The sequence below is a fragment of the Carcharhinus amblyrhynchos genome, chromosome 26 (assembly GCF_965287045.1).
Source record: "Carcharhinus amblyrhynchos chromosome 26, sCarAmb.v2.hapA, whole genome shotgun sequence".
In the NCBI taxonomy this organism is placed as follows: domain Eukaryota; kingdom Metazoa; phylum Chordata; class Chondrichthyes; order Carcharhiniformes; family Carcharhinidae; genus Carcharhinus; species Carcharhinus amblyrhynchos.
In genome coordinates this window covers 25,672,873-25,695,850 of record NC_137349.1, presented here as the reverse complement: position 1 = coordinate 25,695,850, position 22,978 = coordinate 25,672,873, and the positions used below count along the sequence as shown (strand labels likewise).

General features: G+C 41.3%; 1 protein-coding gene across 4 annotated transcripts in view; it reads right to left on the bottom strand.

Annotated features, from left to right (window-relative positions):
- Positions 1–7,373: 7,373 nt before the first annotated feature.
- The window catches only part of LOC145358559 (ran-binding protein 3-like), a 99,667-nt gene continuing 84,062 nt past the window's right edge, over positions 7,374–22,978 (bottom strand). For 3 of the 4 annotated variants that reach the window (XM_080212713.1, XM_080212715.1, XM_080212714.1), the window contains 4 exons: positions 19,683–19,803; positions 16,101–16,243; positions 13,416–13,599; positions 7,375–10,242 (listed from right to left, as the gene is read on the bottom strand). In XM_080212713.1, coding sequence (XP_080068839.1) covers positions 10,199–10,242; positions 13,416–13,599; positions 16,101–16,243; positions 19,683–19,803 — 492 coding nt within the window. In that variant the 3' untranslated portion in view covers positions 7,375–10,198. Of the gene's footprint in view, positions 10,243–13,415; positions 13,600–16,100; positions 16,244–19,682; positions 19,804–22,978 lie in introns of all 4 variants that reach the window. The other variant, XM_080212716.1, reaches the window with a different exon arrangement.

Genomic DNA, 22,978 nt, shown 5'->3' with positions numbered 1-22,978 from the left:
CCTTGGTAACGAGACAGAATTACATAGAGTTGTCACCAGAGAGCCCTAGTAAAATTAAAGTTTACAGGAATTAGAGAAAATCCTTCAGTGTCTTCAGTGTCACATATGGCACAAATGACAATCATGATTATTTGAGATCAATCGTGTCATCCCCAGCAGTTCCTCAGGATAGTGTCCTGGGACCAATCAACTTAACTTGGTTCATCAGTAATCTTCCCTCCAACACAAGGTCAGAAGTGGAGATGTTCACTGCTCATTATACATTATTCAGCTCTCTTCAGAACTCCTCAGATCATGGCGATGTCCATACCTGCATGTGGCAAGACCAAGTGTAATGCATCCACATTTGCTGGTGAGAACAAGTTAGGTGGGAAACTATACTGTTCTGTGGACAGAAAGAGCCTGCAAGGAACATGGACAGGTTGAGTAAGTGGGCAAGAATGTGGCAGGTGGGATATAACATGGGGATGTGTCAAGATATGCACTTTGGCAGGAGAAGTAGAAAAGCAGAGTTTTTTCTAAATGGAGACCATGAAAAGTTGAACATGATCAATATAATCATTAAACAATGTCACTGGCATCAATTAATAAAAATGGGAAACAGCCAAAAAGAGTCACATAATATCGCAATAGCTTTGTATAGGATACATTTGCATCACAAAAAAATAGTTTTTATTCTTTTATGAACAGGTGGGAAAGGTTGTAATTCCCACATTACTCTTGCTCAGTTGGTCAAATAAAAGTTTTGTAAAAGCTTCAAAGCATCAGTTCAAATGGAGATGGAGGCAAAAGGGTGCCGTGACATAAGGGTATGGTTCTCAGCACTGCCTGGCTCCATTCCTGGATTAATATTAGGAATCATTTTAAATAAAACTCCTAATTAGCACCTTATCAATGTCAGGGCAGTCACTCAGGACCTGGTAGCCCTGCTACACAAATTGCACAATTAGAATCATAGAATCCCTGCAGTATAGGAGGCTATTCAGCCTCCAACCACAATCCCACCCAGGTCCTATTCTCATAACCCAATGCATTTATCTTAGCCAGTCCCCTTGAAACTAGGGTCAATTTAGCATGTCTAATCAACCTAACCAGCACATCTTTGGACAGCGGGAGGAAACCGGAACACCCAGAGGAAACCCTCGCAGACACAGGGAGAACATGCAAACTCCACACAGACAGTAACCCGAGACTGGAATTGAACTTGGGACACTGGCACCGTGAGGCAGCAGTGCTAATCACTGTGCCGCCACATACAAAACATAATAACAATTTGGAAGGAAAATGCTATGTCAACCTTTAATACAAAGAGACTAGAAGATTAGAATGTAAGAACAAAGAAGTCTTAATGCAACCACACTGGATCTTAGTGAGACCACACCTGGCGTTTGGAAGAAAGGGTATACTTAGAGGAAGTACAGCAAAGGTTCACCAGAGTGATTGCTGGGATATTAGCACTGCTGGGACCCCTGTTCGATTCCTGGCTTGGGTCACTGTCTGTGTGGAGTCCATGGGTGGAATTCTCCAGCCACGTCAGTCTAAAAGCTGGAAATTCCCACCCGACTGTCAATGGGGTTTCACATTGTCTGCAACCCATCCGCTAAAATTCCATTGGCAGCAGGATGGGAGAATTCCAGCCTGTATGTTCTCCCTGTGTAAGTGTGGGCTTCCTCCAGGTCTTCAGCTTCCTCCCACATTCCAAAGCACATGCTGGTTGTGTGCATTGGCCAGGCTAAATTCTCCCTCAGTGTACCCGTACAGGTACCACAATATGGCGACTAGGGGATTTTCACAGTAACTTTATTGCAGTGTTAATGTAAGCCTACTTGTGATACTAATCCATTAATTTAAATTTAAGATTATGCTATGAGAAGAGATTGGTAGACTCAGCCTGTATTCTCCAGAAGCATGAAGGGTGATCTAATTGAATCCAATTCTCCAGTAGCTTGTCAGGGTAGACACTGGGAGGATGTTTTTTCTGGCTGTGGGGTCTAGTATTAGGGTCACAGTCTCAAAATGAGACTGAATGACCAAGCATCTACAGCACTCTGGGGTAGAGAATCCCAAAAATGCATAACCCTTTTTATGCATTAAGAGAAATTTGTTAAAAAGGGTTATGCATTCTTGGGATTCTCTACCTCAGAGTGCTATGGAAGCTCAGTCACTGAGTACACTGAAGCGAGAAAGCAATAGAATTTTGTATACTCAGGGAACTGGATAATGAGGATAATGCAGGAGGTGGAGTTGAGGTCAATGATCAGCTATAATTTTATTGAATGGCAGAGCAAGTTTGATAAAACTGAATCATAGAATCCCTACAGTACAAAAGGAGGCCATTTGGCCCATCGAGGCTGCGCTGACCACAATCCCACCCAGGCCCAACCCCTATACCTGTACATATTTTACCCACTAACCCATGCATCTCAGGACACGAAGAGGCAATTTTAGCATGGCCAATCAACGTAACCCACACATCTTTGGACTGTGGGAGGAAACCCACACAGATTTGAGGAGAATGTGCAAACTCCACACTAACAGTGACCCAAGCCAGGAATTGAACTCAGGTCCCTGGAGCTGTGAAGCAGCAGTGCAAACCACTGTGCTACCACGCCGCCCTGTTCTATTCCTGTTCCCATTTCTTATATTCCCTCTGAAAAAAACACATGACACGTTCCAATTAATTTTCATATCATCTCTGAGCACATCTGGAATGATTCGGCTTATTGCAGCTATGCAGAGGGGGGAACCTGGGGTTCAGTAGGAGTTCTAGGTGAAATATGGGATTGTGGGAAATCCCTGAGATCTGGCAGTAGTGGGAAATCAGAATTTTCCAATAGTGGGGAGGGGATCCCAGACTTGTCAGTAGTACAGTTGATTTGTGATAGGGTCTGCAGTATGAAGAATGGTTGAGGACTGTGGGTCTGTACTCGTTGGAGTTTAGAAGGATGAGGGGGGATCTTATTGAAATTTACAGGATAATGCGAACCCTGGATAGAGTGGGCGTGGAGAGGATGTTTCCACTAGTAGGGAAAAACTAGAACCAGAGGGCACAACCTCAGGCTAATGGGATGATCCTTTAAAACAGAGATGAGGAGGAATTTCTTCAGCCAGAGAGTGGGGAATCTGTGGAACTCTTTGCTGCAGAAGGCTGTGGAGGCCAGGTCATTGAGTGTCTTTAAGATAGAGATAGTTGGTTTCTTGATTAATAAGGAGGTCAGGGATTAGGGGGAAAAGGCAGGAGAATGGGGATGAGAAAAATATCAGCCATGATTGAATGGCAGAACAGACTCAGTGGGCCGAGTGGCCTAATTCTGTTCCTACGTCTAATGGAGTACTGAAGCATCTAAATAGGGTGCACTGCATGGACTGGTGGTGGGGAATTTTGTGGGTCTGAAAATAGTGAGAAATGTCCTGGTGTGTAATACAAATGGAGAATGGAGGGAATAAGTCTCCATGGGTCAGGAAGCACAGTAGTCCTTGTGCAGAGAATCCCAAAAGCCAGCAACATGGATGGTGACATACAAGAATTGGTGCTGGAATCACTACTGTTCACAATGGGAGGATTGCAACAATTACATATCGACATAAATAAACTTGCAGAATGGACAAATAATTGGCAAATTAAGTTCCAACACAGACAAAGGTGAGGTAGTATGTTCTGATAAGAATAGGGAGGTCACAAATTTCTTGGAGGGTGCAAGTCCAGGTGGGTAGAGGAACAAAGTGATCTTGACGTACAAATACATCAATCATGAAAAGTTGCACCAGGGTATCAAGGCCACAAAACAAACCAAGCACTAGGCTTTATTTCTAAAACATTCTGAAGTCATATTTGACTCAAAATTTTCTCTCCTCAGATGCTGCTACACTTGCTGAGTATTTCCAGCACTTCCTGTTTTTATTTTTACTCAAAGGGGGAGATAACTGAAAATAAGGGAAGTTGTGGTAAAGCTGCAGTGAACCCTGATTAGACTACATACTGTGTGCAGTCTGGTCACTACATTTTAAAAAGGATAATAGAGGCACTGGAGATGGTGCAGAGCAGATTCACAAGGATGATATCAGAAATGTCTGGGTATAAACATCAGAAAAGGATCGACAAGCTGGCTCTCTCATTGCTTAGAAAAAGGCAGCTGAGATTTTTAAAATTCTGAAAGATTTTGATAAGTGTGGGTACAGGCAGAATGTCTCATCTTATGGAAAAGAGCATAAATGAAGGCCATTATTATAAGTTAGTCACCAAAAACTCCAACTAGGAATTCAGAAGAATCTTCTTCACCCAAGAGCGGTGAGAATGTGGAACTTGCTACTACAAGGAATGGTTGGAGCAAATAATATAGAAGCATTTGAAAGGAAAAGTAGACATGCATTTGAGGAAGGGAAAAGATGCTTACAATGGTAGATTTGGATAAGATGGAAATAGATTCGAGTGGGGCATAAACACAGGCGTAGGTCTGTTTCTGTGATGTATATTGAAGATATGGAATCCTATATAATTACTTTTAAAATCAAAGTGCATTCTTAAATGGCCAACACCTTATTCCTTTGATATCTATTCATTTTGTATCCATGTCTCTGCAAAAATACATTGCAAAGCTCTCTGGAAGCCTGCTCTCTCTTTTCCTCAACACTATCACACATCCTTAGGTCTGGGAAATTACAGGCCTGTGAGCTTTACATCAGTGGTGGGAAATTATTGGAGAAGATTCTTAAGGATAGGATGTACTGACATCTGGAAGAAAATAGTTTTATTAGTGATAGGCAGCATTGTTTTGTGAAGGGAAAATCGTGTCTCAAACTTGATCGAGTTCCTTGAGAAGTGACAAGAAAAATTGATCAGGAGAGGGCAGTGGATGTTGTTTACATGGGCTTCAGTAAAGCCTTCGGTAAGGTTACTCATAGCAGGCTGATATAGGAGGTGAAGTCATATGGGATCTGAGGTGAGCTAGTAAGATGGATACAAAACTAGTTTGGGCGTAGAAAGCAGAGTCGCAGTGGAAGGATACTTTTCTATCTGGAGGACAGTGACAAGCCATGTCCCACAAGGATAGAGGTGGTCTGATTAGTAAATTTGCAGATGATAAAAAAAAATTGGGGGAGTAGCAGAGGATTGTGAGAGGATACAGCAGAAATCAGCTGGAGACCTGGGCCTAAAGATGGGAAATAGAATTTAACCCAGACAAATGTGAGGTGATACAATTTGGAAGATCTACTGCAGAAGTATGCAGTAAATGGTGGAGCCCTTGGAAATATTAGCATACAGAGGGATCTAGGCATGCAGATCCACATTCCCTGAAGGTGACAACTTAGGTGGACAAGATTTGGCATGTTGGCCTTCATTGGTCAGGGCGTTGAATATAGGAATTGAAAAATCATGTTGCAGCTATGTAAGGCTTTGGTAAGGGTGCAGAAGAGCATTACCAGAATAAACTTGGATTGTTTTCATTGGAGTCAGAGAATGAGGGGGGGACCTGATGGAGATTTACAAAATTGTGACAGGCTCAGATGGAGTAGATAGTCTTTTTCCAGGGTCAAATACTTGGGGGCGTAGGTTTAAAGTGAGGGGGGGAAAGTTTAAAAGAGATGTAAGGCATAAGTTTTTCACACAGAGGATGGTGAATGCCTGGAATGGGCTGTCATAGGAGATAGCGGAAGCAGATTCTCCAACAACGCCCATGACATATCTGGATAGATACATGAGAAGGCAGGGAAGAGGGATATGGACCACGTGGAGGCAAGAAAATATCAGATTAGAGAGGCATCTATGTTGCACAGGCCTGATCCATGCAGTACTGTTCTTTGCTCTTAAATTGCCATTAATTTGCCTAGTCAATATCCTTTCGACTATTTAAAACAAAGTTCCTATTACAATCCTAACTCTCACTTTCTCGTCACATCTATAACCTCCAGATACTGGATATAATGGAACTGGATATAATGGTGCAGGCAGACAGGAGGGTGGTGCTTGTGAGGGTGAAAAAACTCACCACCTGGATGTGGGGGAACATGAATGTTGGAGGGAAGCAGACAAGACTGAGTAACTGTGGGAGAGAGGTAGTGTGTCAGAGAGGCACAGCGTATGGGAAAGGGACAGAGAGGTGAGTGTGAGATACTGAGAGGGACAGTTTGGGTGGGAGAGACCAGGAGCATGTGTGGGAGACAGAGTGAGTGTGGACAGAGACAGAAAATGAGTGTGGGGGAGAGAGTCAGTGATTGAATATGGGAGATAGTATGCAAGTGAGTATGGAAGACACTGTAAGTAAATGAACGTGGAAGAGACAGACAGAGAAAGTGATTGCGGGATAGAGACAAAGTAAGCGTGGAAGAGATAGTGAGAGATACAGTGCAGGAAAGGAATAGAGAGTAAATTTGTGGGAGTGTGCGTGTGCCTGACTCACTCTCAGTCTCAGGAAGCCCCCTCACCCCTTCCCCACACCCACTCTCACAGTTGGAGAGGGGGAGTGAGTCAGCATCGAGAGATTGAGAATGAGTCAAACAGTCTCTGTCCCCCTCTCATGGGACCTTTATTAATCTATTTTAATGATCAATTTACTGCTTTGACATTGCTTTTTTGCTCAGCAAGTTGCTTCTTTCACCTTGATTTTATTTTGAAATTCATGTTTAATGTTGTGCCTAACCTAATCAGTGCAAAATTTGCAAATCAGCCCCTTGAGTTTGAAAAAGGGAAATGTGGCCCGCAAGTGAAAAGACTACCAAGCCTCGTGTAGATTGGTACCTGAATTTTAGTTTTCACTATTTAAATCTATTCTTTTTTGGTTGAAAATGGGTGACCTCACACTTACCTGTGTTGAAATCCACCTTTCACATTTTACCCACTCACCTAATCCAGAGGTATTGCCTTACATTTGATGTTACTGTCTTAACTACTTACTGCACCACCAGTCTTTGTGTCATCTGCAGATTTAGAGACAGTAGGTGGATCTCTACTGAATACATTAGCAAATATTTGAGGCCCCAGCACAGATACTCAAGGGGTGATACCATGCTCGTACATATAAATGACCTAACTGTATGAATTGAGCAACAATATTAGAATCTGCTGAAACCAAGTTGTGGTACAAGACAAATTGTGACATGGCTGGACATGGCACTACTTGTCTGTAAGGCTGCAAAAATGGAAAATCAGTTGGTAGATGTAGCTCAGCATGGAAAGGTGAAGTGAAGCATTTGAAAGAACTTGGAAAATAAACATCTTAAACGGCAAGATCTTAGGGTATAGGGCAAATAGGTAGGTCATTAAATACGTCAACACAAATAGGTACTGTTATAAAAAGCTTGGTTTTTCACAGAGATATTGAATACAAAAGCATGAAGATGGTGTTGATTTTTTTAATATAACTTTTAAGTCACAGTCGGCCTTGCATATATTTTGGACACGTCAATATAAGGATATAAAAAGCAAAGGAAAACACTCACTATGGGTGGATTCTTCCAATATTTTGTTAGTGTTAGTTTCAGTGGCAAACAAACCTGCACCTCTGCAGCTGCACAGCCGTGATCTTTTCCCAGGTTCTCGTGCACTATGTGCACAGGGAACCTGGACAGGGAGTGGGGTTTTGCTTTCACTCTGGCGGGACACCCAGATCTGCATCTGAGATGAACACTACCCTCCCCACCCCCACTACAGCAGCATTGGGGCGATCACCCCCTTACAGAATGGGAATAATCTCCCCAATGGACCCATCCCAGAAACAAACCATTGGCACAACCATCCTGGCCCTGCCAGTGTGCCAGGGCACTGCCTGGTCTCTCATTTCCCTCCCCACCCCCTTCTCTCCCGGGGATTAGATTTACCTTTGCTCCTCTGGCAGTTCCCCTCGACAGCTTCATGTTTTTCAGAATCGGTTGTGAACCTCACCGGGGATCCCTTACCTGAGGGAGAAGGGCGGACAGTGACAGATGGGGACAGAGGAAGCTCTTTAAAGACATTTAAATTTATTTAAATGTATTTTCTGGGTGGGAACCTTGCGGTGATAAGTGGGCAAGATCTTGGCATGAGACCTTGCCAGCGAGATTCCAGTTTCCACGGTCTCGCTGGATTTTCTATAGACATCACCATTTTTACCTGTAGTGATCACTGGTGGGAAATCCACCCCACCCCAAACCCCATGAATGAAATGGTTAGTTTCTAAACAGAAAAATTAGAGCTTATCTCACTAGATTTGGGGAGTTTGAGGATTTTACTTCAGATTATTTCTGCTGCTTTGAGACAAGTTTAAGCCAATACAAAAATAATTAAGTTTATTTATTAGTGTCACAAGTAGGCTTACATTAACACTGCAATGAAGTTATTGCGAAAATCCCCTAGTCGCCACACTCTTGAGGGAGAATTTAGCATGGCCAATGCACCTAGCGAGCACATCTTTTGGATTGTGGGAGAAAACTGGAGCACCCAGAGGAGACCTACGCAGACATGGGGAGAATGTGCAGACTCCGCATAGATTGTGGCCCAAGTCAGGAATTGAACTTGGGTCCCTGGCGCTATGAGGCAGCAGAGGTAACCACATTAGAAAAATAATCACAGAGTGATAAGAATGCGAAGTTCTCAGATTTCATCATTCATTTCATTCCTTTACTCTTCAAATGTAAATGACTGCAGGCCATGGGTGAGGTAAGTTGTGAACTTTAGAAAGCTGTTAATGACTCTCATAAATATGGAAGAAATCAGGACTGCAAAGAAAATACTTAAGAGTTCTGTCTTTTTTTTAAAAAACAAGTTTCAGCAAAGCTCCCTTCTAATTAGGTTATATTTACTGTAAAATTCAGCATAAGCTAAATAAAACTTCCTGAATTACGACCGCAAGAATTCCAGTATCTTCAACTTATCCCTATTTTGATAGATTGTGAATGCAGCCAAAATGCTCAAGGGAAGAGCAGCCTGGAAACAAAGCTAGTTGGTAAAGGTAAACAGCACAACACTCCCACACAACCTATGTAACATAAGCAAAGTGTTTTGTTAAATGTTTAATGTAATTCAGAAATACATTTTGATATAGTAATCTTACACAAACTTTTCAACCACATCAGTAATGACTTCCTCTAGGAGCTAAGGCTTTTGGCAGAAAGTAACCACTTTCCAGCTCAGTCCTGTTGGGAGGGGGTGGGAGAGGACAGGATGGGTTTTATTCTATTTTCATTTCATTTCAGAACTTTCAACTATTCAGTGTAAAGAAAGCTACTATCAGTCCAAAAAGGACTAGCTACAGAGACAGAGAAAACACAAACTGACCTACGCGGATCCAACCCCAAACTACATGGAGCGCTTCTGAAGAAATAAACAGAAAAATAAATTGGAGGTTTTTTGTCTTTTTTGTTTTTTAAACAAGGAAACATTACATACTAATTGTTTCTGTGCTAAAATTTAACTATTACATTTCCGCTTCCAAGGCTTGCTGCAAAAGCAAGTAGACAGGTAAAGGGAAAAGCACACTTTAATTTACAGCTCAGTAACCTCCCAGCATCTCCCTGTGTTTTTCCCCCCAAGTTTACTAAAGTTCTTGGTTCCTTCAAGAACAAAAAACATTTGTGTACAAAAAAGCCTGAATTGCAGGATTCTGTGAACACACAAGCTTAACTCGTTAAAGAAATTAAAAAAAAACAGCACAACACAAATCCCAGTAATAACATTGGAAAAATGAGAAATGGGCGCTCTTTGCCTAACAGTCCATTGTAAGTCAAAGTCTGTTAATTTTACTGCTGCTTTGAGATGCAATCCTGGCAAATTCTCTTCTTCTAAGTTGCAAAATCTGACCTCTGTGCACTCATCCGCCAGAATATAAAATGTGTATATGTGTAGGTGTGCGAGAGAGACAGACACTGGTAACTACAACCCAGAACTTCGTGCACACTGGCTGTACTGAATAGACAAGTCCCATTGGAAAATTGAAGTGCCTTGCTGAGTTATTCAAGAGACAGAGAGCAAGTTTCACTCATCAATATGATGAGACTCTGCATCCCAAACTGAAAATCAGCAGTTTCTCAGTCTAACGGTGTGAAAGCCATTAATTCAGACAAAACACAAGAGTAGGAAGGCACAGGCCGCCAGTCAGCTGTGCTGGGCCCAGTTTGGAGTTCATCTTCAACACTGCCTGAAAAAAAACACTGGTCTGGGGTGTCCACAGAGGTGCCTGCAAGACCCTGGAGCAGAAACCTTGCAAGCGGATTAGTTCCAATGTCGCTATGTGCTTCCTGTGGTCTGTTTGTCATCTGTGTCACATGGGCCTGCATTATAAAGAAATCGAGTATTAGTTATTCTGTATCCGCTGTGTTCATACAGAGTTTCTAATTGAGTGATATCAGATATGTGAGATATCATGCAAAAAATAAATCAGAGAAAAAGATGATACAACACAAGTCATTGGGGGGTAACCTACTTTACAAAGCTGTTTTCTCCAATATTTAAATAATAAATTGATTGTTGTACTTTAAAGTAAATCAAATCAAGTCAGCCAGGTTAGAATGTAGACAACTATTAATTCATACTCTAATGTGGAAAAATAAAATCTAGTTCCTGACTTAAGCAGAGCAATGGACAATAATCCATTACTAAAAACGTCACCTAACTACAAGGAATATCGGCACTAGGTGGAACTATAATCAGGCAGGAGACAAGGCTAGCCCATGGGACTTGGGGTATGCTGCCACCTATGATGGTTGTTTGCCCAGGCTAGAGTAGAATAAAGGATCAGGGTAACCAATGAAGTTAATGAGACGTTACCTGACACAATCTTTCAAAGCCATCTCAGCCTTTTGGCTAAGATGAAGCATCAGATCAAACCTGGGAAAGGGTGCAATGCCTCATCCTATCAGCTTGGATCTTGTCTGTCCCTCATGTGGGGACCACAAATTAGATTCAATTTGAATTGGACTTTTTGGATAAAATAAATTCCTCAACTGTGGGGGAAAAGGCAGGTTTTATTTTAAATTATTAGTTGAAGCAGTCTTTAAAAAACAGACTGGGAAATGGTTCTGACAACGACACTTCTAAAAAAAATCCAGAATATTAATCATGGAATATTTAAAATTGGTTAGATGTTGTTTATGAAACATAAGAACAAGAAAAATAAAAACTTCCATTGCTATAGAGTGTTCCACAATCTCAGGACATTCCAGCACTGCATAACAATGAAGTACTTTTGAAGTGTAGTCACTGTTATAGTGGAGGAAACATGGAAGCCAAATTGCTCACAGCAAACTCCCTTAAACATCAATGCGACAATGGCGATATAATCTGCTTTTTAGTGATGCAGATTGAGGGATAGGTATTACGCAGGATGATGTGGAGATGCCGGTGTTGGACTAGGGTAAACACAGTAAGAAGTCTCATAACATCAGGTTAAAGTCCAACAAGTTTATTTGATAGTAAACCCACACGCTTCCAGAACGCTGTTCCTTCGTCAGGTGAATGGAAAGTGGAACTTTCCAAAAGCTTGTGGGTTTACTATCAAATAAACTTGTTGGACTTTAACCTGGTGTTGTGAGCCTTCTGACTGTATTACGCAGGGTACAGGGGAAAGCTCCCTTGCTTCTTTTTAAAACATTGCAATAATCTTTTAAGTCCACCCAAGAAGGCAGCAAAGGCCTCAATTTATCATCCCACCCAAAAGCTGGCAAGTCCTTCAGCACAGCACTCCCTCAGTATTGCAGTGGATTTTATGCCCAGGTCTCTGGAGTGGAACTATAACTCTCAGCCTTCAGACTTACAGGCAAAGGTTACACTGAAAGAAGACTGACACTATGGGAAGTATCTTGAGATGGCACACCATTACTTAGCTCATCAAACATCAAAACTTAATCAGCAGCCACTATGTAGCATCTAATCTTTAAAAGTGGATGTTGTTTACTGTGATTTCATATGACCATCTGACACTGGACCACAGATGGTTCAATGCAGAAAGCTGAAATCCAGTCTAATGGTCATTATCACAACTTATGTTAATTCCACTCTCTTATTTGATACCCCCCAAATCTTTTCTAATCCCTTTTTTTGAAGTTACTATCCAATTACCCTTTTAAAAGAATTACTGTACTTTTAAAAAAAACGAATCTTTGCAAAATTCCTAAGTTCCATCTTAATGTTTTTTGTGATTATCCTAAATTTGTGCCTGTTGATCACTATCTTGCTGAATGATGGATACAATCCATCACTATATGTAATTCTTGACAACCTTGAATTGCTCTAATAGATCAGTCTTCAACCCATTTTTTCCTGCAGTGTAGGAGGTTTAGGGGTGATCTTAAAGAAGTCTATAAAATAATGAGGGGTATAGATAAGCTAGATGTTCAACATCTTTTCCCAAAGGCAGGGGAATCTAAAACTAGAGGGCATAGGTTTAAGGTGAGAGGGGAGAGACACAAAAGGGTCTACAGGGGCGATTTTTTCACACAGAGGTGGTGGGTGTCTGGAACGAGCTGCCTGAGGTAGTAGTAGAGGCAGATAAAATTTTGTCTTTTAAAAAGCAATTAGACAGTTACATAGCTAAGATGGGTATAGAGGGATATGGGCCAAATACAGACAATTGGGATAAGCTTAGTGGTAAAAACTGTGCGGCATGGACAAGTTGGGCCAAGGGGCCGGTTTCCATGCGGTATACACCAATGACTCTGTATCTTTAGTGAAAAAACTCCAACTTCTAGTCAAACAGAGCATTCTTCACAGCTCTAGGAAATTGCTGCAGTTCTTTGGGAAGTGTTCTTTGCGTAACCATCTTCAGCTATAGCAGCAATGATCTTCCTTCAGTATTCAACTTCACTCACAACCTTTCCAATAATGAGATATCCCATGCCTGCCTACAGCAGGATCTAGAAAACATTCATACTTATGTGAACAAGCAGGAGATTTTTTTCTTCATGGGATGTGGGCTCTGCTGACAAGTTCACCAGCATTGTTGCCCACCCCTAGCTGCTCTTGGATGAGTGGCTTGCTAGGCCTTTTCAGAGGGCAGTTACAAATCCATCACATTGCTGAGAGGCTGGAATCACATGTAAGCCAGACTGGACAAGGATGGCAGATTTGCTATCCTAAAAGACATTAGTGAACCAGATGGGTTTTTACAATAATCATTGATAGTTATCCTGGTTGCCATTACTGAGACTAGTCTCAGATGTACTAATTCCAGATGTACTAATTGAATTTAAATTCCACCAGCTGCTATGTTGGGACGTGAACCATTTTCCACACAGTATGTGTTGATTAGGATATTTCTTCCACATTAAAGGGAGGACATTATGCAGTTAAGCTTAAGTGACATGCTTTTATACTTAGGTTAGGTTTTCATTTTTCCTGCAGTTGCCCTCTCAAATGAATTGCTCTGCAGACATTACTATGCTCCCCAGCAAATTATGGGTTAAAAGACCAATCATTAATTATCATCATCGTCCAACACAATGCTTACCACTTGTTGCTGATGCAGGAACAATAACTTCATCATCATCATCACTATCTTCCTCATTTGACTGCGTTACCCCCGACTCTGAGACTATGCATGGAGGTTCCGGTTCTGGCTCAGAACGACTTCGCAACGCCAAAATGCGGTGATGTAGGGCTGCATACAGCTGTCCAGCATCCTTTGAACTAGCCTGTGAGGTGTCCAAAAGAGCCCCAACTTCAGATTACATAGCAGCTTTCTTGATTAAAACAACAAAATATCTACCAGAGTCAGGATGGTGATCAAAGTACAACAGAGTCAAATAATTTTATCCATTGTCATTTGAGAATAACTGTGTGACTTCTTATTACACTCAGGATTATGCCGAAAGATAAAACAGATTGCTGTCTACAAAATAACGGAAGAAGAAATTTTAGTTTAACTATTAAGCATTCAGATGTTTTAATTCTGTAGTGCAATTTTACTGCCTTCCCGATCAATAAGTTGAGATATGGAATTGTTTTCATGCAGTATTAGCACAGAGTACTCCCAGGACAAACTACCTGGGCTGATGCAGAGTACTAAACAGTCCCATCAAGCATTCCATTGACATGTTTAGTATGAATTAAGTACAATGCAAATTTCATTCCAGACTTCACAACAACGAATCTCACTCTAAACCTCAAGCCACCATTTACATTATGTTTCTTTTTGCCACGACATGCTGTTTAGCCTCTTAATGAGGCCTCTAATTCAGTAACATTTCCTACATAATTGTGAGCTTTTAAAACATATCCACTAACTCAGCCAAAGTAAACAAAGTTTTATCACCCAATATACCTGTGGTTTACTTAACATTTTAAACAAGACTGGTATTGAGGATGGGTGGGGATTCTGGGGGCTGACAGGGCATTGACCTGAATATTTTACCTCAAGAGTTACCTTGACTGGGGGGATCCTTCTCCTCTTTTAGAGAACACCTACTGTGTTCTCTAAAACACTTCATGTGGCCAGTCTCGTGTGTGTGTGTGCGCGTGTCTGTTATTGCATACGCATTCATGTTTGTGTACCAGTGGATATGCATACATGTCCACTTCTGCTTGCATGTATAGGTAGGTGCTCTTATTTATGTGCATCATTGTTTTTGCGTGCTCATGTGTTTGTGTATGTGTTTGTCTGCTTGCATGCTGTCATTTACCACTCACTGCCTTCCCATCATTTTGTTCCTTTTAAAATGTTCCACTCAATTACCTAACCAGAAATTTTAACTTCTCTCATCTCTTCAGATGCAAATTGGCTCACTGAGTGTTTTCAACATTCGCTGATTTTTTTTTTACCCTTCTCCTTCATTTGTTCCTTCTTGCCACTTATGTCTCAATGACCCTTTCTGTATCTACCTCTCTCCACTGTTCATTTTTGTTCCTGTCCTCTTCTCACGTCCCTTTCCACTCCCATCTGTTTCATTCCACTTGTCACTTTCCCTCTGGTCCTTTCCGATTCCTGCTTTTCTCTCTCTCTCCCAGTCCTGTCACTCAGTTCCTTCAGTCTCTCCCGCTCTCTCTGTTCCTTCCCGGCCAGTCTCTCCCGCTCTCTCTGTTCCTTCCCGGCCAGTCTCTCCCGCTCTCTCTGTTCCTTCCCGGCCAGTCTCTCCCGCTCTCTCAGTTCCTTTCCAATCTAAACTCTCTCTCTCTCTATTCCTTTCCAGTCTAATCTCTCTCTCTCTCCATTCCTTTCCAGTCTAATCTCTCTCTCTATTCCTTTCCAGTCTAATCTCTCTCTCTATTCCTTTCCAGTCTAATCTCTCTCTCTATTCCTTTCCAGTCTAATCTCTCTCTCTCTCAGTCCCTTTCCAGTCTAGTCTCTCTCTCAGTCCCTTTCCAGTCTAGTCTCTCTCTCCGTCCCTTTCCAGTCTAGTCTCTCTCTCCGTCCCTTTCCAGTCTAGTCTCTCTCTCCGTCCCTTTCCAGTCTAGTCTCTCTCTCCGTCCCTTTCCAGTCTAGTCTCTCTCTCCGTCCCTTTCCAGTCTAGTCTCTCTCTCCGTCCCTTTCCAGTCTAGTCTCTCTCTCCGTCCCTTTCCAGTCTAGTCTCTCTCTCCGTCCCTTTCCAGTCTAGTCTCTCTCTCTCTCCGTCCCTTTCCAGTCTAGTCTCTCTCTCTCTCCGTCCCTTTCCAGTCTAGTCTCTCTCTCTCTCCGTCCCTTTCCAGTCTAGTCTCTCTCTCTCTCCGTCCCTTTCCAGTCTAGTCTCTCTCTCTCTCCGTCCCTTTCCAGTCTAGTCTCTCTCTCTCTCCGTCCCTTTCCAGTCGTCTCTCTCTCTCTCCGTCCCTTTCCAGTCTAGTCTCTCTCTCTCCCTTTCCAGTCTAGTCTCTCTCTCCCTTTCCAGTCTAGTCTCTCTCTCCCTACTCTTTTCCAGTCTCCCTCTCTCTCCATTTCTTTCCTGTCCTCCCTCTCTCTGTTCCTTTCTCATCCTGTCTCTCTCTCTCTCCACTGTTGGCTTCTTTCCACTCGTCCTTCTCACCGTTCCTTTCCACTGCCGTCTCTCCCTCTCTCACTATTTATATATGTCTCTCTGCCCTCTTTCCCTTCTGCTTGTCATTTCTTTGATTTGAAGATTCTAAAGTATGAGAATGGATTGCTGTGCAGACACCCAGCTAATTCAAAAAAAACAACTCAAGTTTGAATTCCTGTAATTTAATGAAGCACTGCTGCAAAACATACCGATATGAGGAAGACTTTGACACCCTGGTCCTCGGCATCCATAGCTGTGATTCGAATACTTTTCTCACTGGCTTTATCAATTTGCATCTGGGCCCAGAGTTTGGTGTTTAGAATTAATCGAAGGCTGCCTTGAGTCCGCATCACTGGAACAAAGCAAGAAAATCACTGAAGGTACAAGTTCTGTATTGAACACTGCTTTGTAGAATAGCTTTTGTCACGTTGATGTTAAAGCATTTTAAATAGCTGACAACAGCAAAACAAACATTTATATTTTTCTCCCACCATGTTATACAATAACATTTTTGTGGGGACTACAAGCACTAACTCCTGGATATCCAACTTCCAAACCTTCTCCTATCATTTTGTTTTATATCTGTCAACTATGTTCGATTGGGGCGGCACGGTAGCACAGTGGTTAGCGCTGCTGCCTCACAACACCAGGGACCCGGGTTCGATTCCCGGCTTGGATACTGTCCACCGTCTGCGTGAAGTTTGCACAGTGTCCAAGTGTGGACAGTCCACTGTGCGCAATAACACAGTGGTTAGCAGTGCTGCTTCACAGCACCAGGAACCCGGGTTCAATTCCCTGTTTGGATACTGTCCATTGTTTGTATAGAGTGTGGACAGTGTCCAAGCTGGAAATCGAACCTGGATCCCTGGTGCTGTGACGCAGCAGTGCTAACCACTGTGCTGCCCATTTTGCCTGGAACTATAAATTCCAGGACAATATCTCCAAAGAATGTTAAGAGTTTGTCCATAATTGAAAATTGATTATAGTTTCCCAAAAAATGCTCATTTTCCTTTTTCTGTGCTATTGATTGTCTACTTAGTAAATCATGATTTCCGTCAAGCTGTCTAAATTTTTGAGGAGCAAAGCTACTACTATGATGTAACACTGATTTTTAACTTCCTAGTTTTCTTTTTTCAACCATTCATACTCTTGGCCTTAACCTTCCACATTATATTCCTTTTTTTTGGGGAAAGCTTTTTATCCTTCAATCCTCTATAAAATGCCAATTATTCAGCAACTTAAATACTGCTGAATTTGGAGATGGAGGGGTCTTATAATCTCTCTGCAATTCTAGACTAGATACCAGAAGTTACCTAATACAGGCAAACACTCTGGACAGACAGAAAATATTTTTCCCACAGCTGAAGAATCATTGAATGCAGCTATTCAGAAACATTGATGGCTGAAAACATAGTACAAAGTCCATAAGCCTAGCAATAGCAGTATGCTATTCAGCTCCTCAAAATCATTCTGCCTTTCAACTAAATCTTTGCTGATCTATAACCTCAACTCCATATATGCATTTGCTTAAAATGATTTAATAACCACCAGATGGGGTGAGGGGAGAGGGAGTGAGCAGCAAGTTTTAGATTTCCACTACCTGCTGTGTGGGAAAGTACATCGTGATTTTATCCCACCTGGTTTTCTAATGCCCTTTGGGGAAAGAAATCTGCTGTCCTTATCTAGCCTGGCCTACATGTGACTCCAGAGCTATAACAATGTGGTTGACTCTCAACTGCCCTCCAAGAAACTAGGGTTGGGCAATAAATGCTGGCCAGCCAGCAACGCCCATGTCCCATGAATGAATTAAAAAAAAAGTCATTTGGGGCGAATAGAATCAAAGGTTATGGGGAGAAAGCAGAATTAAGCTGTTGAGTTGGCCGATCAGCCATGATCGTGATAAATGGCGGAGAAGGCTGAAGGGCCAAATGGCCTCCTCCTGCTCCTATCTTCTATGTTGCTATGTAAATGAACCTAGTTCTAATTTAACATTATGCCACTTGTTCTGGATTACCCCACCATAGAATCTTGTTTCCCTGTCATGAATTTACTGATTGCCTTAATCATTTTAAAGACCTTGATTACATTACGCCATAATCTTCTAAGCTTAAAGGAGTACACAAGTCAGGCTCGTGCAACCTATCCTTGTAATTTGGCCGTTAAGCTTCGGTTCCAATCTGGTGAATTTGTGCTGTATACTGATCACAAAATTCTGATGCAGAAAATAGCATAACTGACAAAAGCAACTCTAGAATCGCGTGTAGAGCCTTCCGCGAATCTTACCTGTATCGCCAGCAGCTGAGAGTAACTAGAATAGGAGTAAAAGATACATTGCTGATCATCTATTACTTTAATAGTAGCATAAAACAATAAGAGCATGATCAGCACCAGCAATCACAATGTTTTTGAGCTGGGCCTTAAACATTGTGGTACAATGTGGGTGAAGCTCTGTCAAGCTGATGTAAGATTCAAAAACTACTAGGACTGTACTGTAAAAGCAAAAGCTTTTGTATCCTCTGCTTAGTCATACACCAAATTAACTGGATACTCTTCAAAATAATGCTGGACCCTGGGATACCACCTCAGATCCCAAACAACCTAACTCACCTGAACATGGTTTTGGGGAAATCGACTGGTTAAACGTTAAAAAGATTTTCACTTACATATATTTGGTTATGGTACGAAAGACATTCAATCTCCAATGAAAGGATCTCAATATCAGGTTGTTTTTGATTGTCATGCCAATTCCAGTGTTCAGCTTCTGTTCAAGGGAGCTGCAAACTGCTAAACCAATAGTATCTCCTTAAACAAACCTGATGTTTCTATTTTGGCTGAGGCGATACACAGCACCGATGTTGCCTGTGGCATCGCGCAACCCCATTAAGCCTTAGTTGTCGGCTGTCAAGTGTGTTCAAGTGAAATTGCCCTCAATGTTCTAGGTTGAGACTCATGAACAGTACAGGAAGAATAATTGAATTAGCTTGGCTGGTTCAAATTCCTCCAAGCCCTGGTTCCTTAAAGTGAACCAGCTAGTTTGAAAACAGAATATACTGAGAATAAAAGAAAGACCACAAGACCTACATAATCTGGGTTCCTTGTCCAAATTCAATACCCAGGATACAATGAAGAAGTTTAGAATATAATTCTATTGAACTAGGTAAGAGTGAACTGACAAACATTGACAACAAGATACTACTTTAAATGTGTGGCAAGAAGCAGCACTAATAAAGCAAGACTTTAGTCCAATTGTATCTGGGGATATTTAAATGTTATGTTGTATGGAGTGATTAAGATCTCTCTCCCAGTGTACGACTACACAAAGGATACAAATCTGTCCCTCTCCTGCACCTGTGTTGCCCACAAAATAAAGGCGTCACACAAATAAGTTATTTCACAAATCCAGATAGAGGGTTCTGCTCAAGAAAACAACTGGTTTTGTCATTGCAAATTTTCCCCTTTACCAACACCTCACAAACTTGAGTTACTGAATCAATTATGGGATTGCTACAACTGCGAAGAGCTAACTCAGGACAGTTTGGGCATCAAACATGAGATTATTGTATAAATAATAAGTTCTGCACAGGCAGTGCAGGTTGATTAGGATGCAAGTGCTTTTGGCAAAAATAAGATTCCCATCATTTTCTGAGGTACTGCAATGCTTACAATACTAAAGTTCTACTTTTACAGAATACAAATTTTTATTTACAAGAAAAACATAATTCTTATTCACAGCAAGTGGCACCAAATATCATCAGTAGCATCAACAAATAATACAGAAGTTGGACTCATACCTAGCCTTGATTGCAAGGCTCCATCATCAGCAGATGCCATATCGTTGAGTCTCAAGAGGCCTCGTCCCCTCTCTACCCAGGATTGTGACGTCTTGTCAAACACAAATAACTTGCATTGAATCTGAAATTAATCAAGAATATTCTGAAGCCAAGAAATATCGGCCTCCCACAATAATCAGGGAAATGTTCTATATAAGCACAGTATCATAAGCGAGCATGTTACTGGACTAGTGATCTGCAGGCTGATATTCAAATCCCATCAGGGAAGCTGGGGAATTTACATTCAGTTAATTAAATCTCATCTAAAACTGTTGCATTGTAGGAAAACCCCATGCGATTTACTAATGTCCTTTAGGGAGGACTCTTATTGTGCTTTCCTAATCCGCCCTGTATGTGATTCTTGATTATTCTCTGAAATGGTCTACCAAGCAATGCTCCACGAGTAGATTACAATCCTTCTGAGCATTAATTTCTTGATGAGCTGCTTATATTTCAAAAGGCACCAAGGTTTCATGAGGTTGTGAGCAGGCTGCACAATTCCAGATTGCAGAATGGCTAGATATATGCACCTTCAAGGGATGGTTGTTAGCAAGCCATTCAGTTGCATCAAGAGTAATTGGGAATAGGCAAGAAATGCTGGCTGGCTTTGACAGTGGTGCCCACATCCCATGAAAAAATAAAATAAAAACTGTCAGGCCAAAAATCCACCTCTAATATAACAATCGAAACTGATCATGAAATCCAAAAACACACCTTTGCCAAACTGTAAAAGTCACTCATAAAATGTTTATAATTTATTCTCATTAGAAAAGTTGTCCTAGTTGGAGTATCCTCCCAACTGCACTCTTCCCACCGACCCTTCTCTAGTTTTCTGGCTCTGGAGGCTCCTGAACAGATGCTGATCTTTGCCTGGCTCTTGTAAACAAGCTGATATCAATATCATATAGGAGATATTCTGATAGGTGACCAAAATCTTTTATCAATGCAGAAGCAGTATAAGTTGGTGCAAATGTATGGCAAGCTCCTGGTCTTAGCTAATGCCACCACAGCAGAGTAAGATATGGGAGGCACAGAGAAGAAATACTCCATTAACAATTTTGGTACAGTCTCTCTCATTTTTTTGATTGCAGTTCCACTTTCACATACAAATGGCTACAGTCATCCAAAAGGTAGGCTGGGTCTAAGATATACAGTGCCCACTGACACTAGACAGCTGTGTTAGTCCATGTTAATCACATCCATGTTAATTTTCCAGTTGTTTGTAACCTCATTTTAAGTTGTATATCTCATCTGAAGGAGGCAACAATAGACAGATGGATTTGATAGAACAAGAAATTAAAATAGCTTTGAAGTTCAATAGTGGCAGCTTTATATATGGAATTCAAATGATATTCAAAGGAAAGTCATATCAAATGTTACCTAAAACTGTTCCTTACTCTTTCAGTCTCTGTAGCATATTAAAATTCTTACATAGACCTCTTGCTACACTTAGAAGTGCTATATATACATTTCCTAAGGCAATTTCAATGTCAAATGACCATTCTGAGCTGGTAGGCTTACCAGTTATGTTTACGTCTGATTCAGGAGGTGGTGCTCACAAAGAATGTTTGATATTCACTTTATAACATTTCTGCCACATTGTCACTTGGTAAGCTGAGGTAAAGCATGTTCTGTCTAGTTCCATCCATTGTGAGTTATTGGAAACTTGTCCACTTTTAAATGGAATAAAAATTGCTATCTTTTATATATTTAATGCTTGTAAACCTCCATATGCTTGTCTCACCCTTGCCTAATCTCTTTTGATGGTTCTTACAGTATTATCCTAATAAAAATGTATTCCTGCATCCCTAGCCAGCTGCATCCTTCATGTACCATAAATAACTGTGATGGGCTAACCAATGTTTGAGTTTTAATAACTTTTCTCTTTTCCACTGATTTTCTAAAAACCTGTTCGCATGCTGCAGGATGATTCCAGCAGCCTGCGGTTCTAACAGCTCTGAGTATCGACTGCTGAAAGGATCTTTTCTTAATTGGAAGGGTGCTTTCAATTTTCCCCTAATCTATTCTTGGGGCATATGAATGGAATTGCATGTTCAGCCATCAACAAGGAATCACTCTTCGCCATGGGCATTCCTGGCAAATTGTTCACAAATTTAGAGATGTGATTAGGGAACATGAGCACCGCATTCAACATCTGCCTACCTTACTTGCTACTGTCCACATCTGAATAAGTCAGAGGTGGTCACCTGGGAGAAACTCACTTAAGTAACCGACCAGTCATTTTGAAGTAGCACCATATTTGGGCAGCAGCCAGCTTAAGAATGTCTGCTGACTTTGGGTTTCATTATGGCTGGTTAATAAGACTGCTTTATTTTCCATATGTATATTCTTTGAATAACATGCATCCACGTTGTTTCAAGTTTGTTTATTTGACGTAACAAATGTGGCTAGATGCAACATAATTCACAAACATTGGACCGCAGAGAAAAGCAAGCTATTCTGTGGGCAAGTCACAGTTGTGGACCACTCATTTGCAATCTACTTGATGCTTGTCTTGAGACCTCACTGACACTGATATCAATGCTCTCAGACATCAAGCTGTCTCTGGAGAAAGTTAAGCTGCAATAGCACCAAAATTCTTGTACCCCGCATCAAGCGGATGGCTGGTGTTCTCTAGCCGCAGGATACACATTAACATTAAATCCAAACCCTTGCATTCACAAAGTGAGAAAAATATTTTGGAATGACAATCTGAAATAAGAAGTGTACTCATGGAAAACATGCAAGCCTTACAATGTGTATGAATCTGGAATCTGATATCAATGATTGCCCATGATGAAAAACTAGTGCAGTAACGGCACCTGACTCACTGATTAGCTTAACACAAGAATAGTAAAATTAATTTGAAAACAAGATTTACGTCACTGATCTATATGAAAGTTTACAACTCAGTGAAAACTTCAAGAAACTCTTTTACGGAGATCAAGGAAAGATTTATGAAGGACAGCAGGGCAATATTTGAACATTGCACCTTCTTAGTGTACCATCAAGAGAATGAATTGTTTGAATGAACAGGTACTTGAGGTCTACATTACTCTTACATGCAATCTATAGTGAACTATAAGCTTTCCTTTGTATTTTTTTGAAAAAGAGACAGGTACAGACTTTAAGAGAAATGGAAAAGAGCTGGGGTAGGAGTTGGAGTAGCTGCTACAGCCAACTAAGTGGTGAAGCAGAATCAATGAGCTGATTGAACAATTCCTGTCCATATGAACAGCCAGTTACCGCAGGCTGCT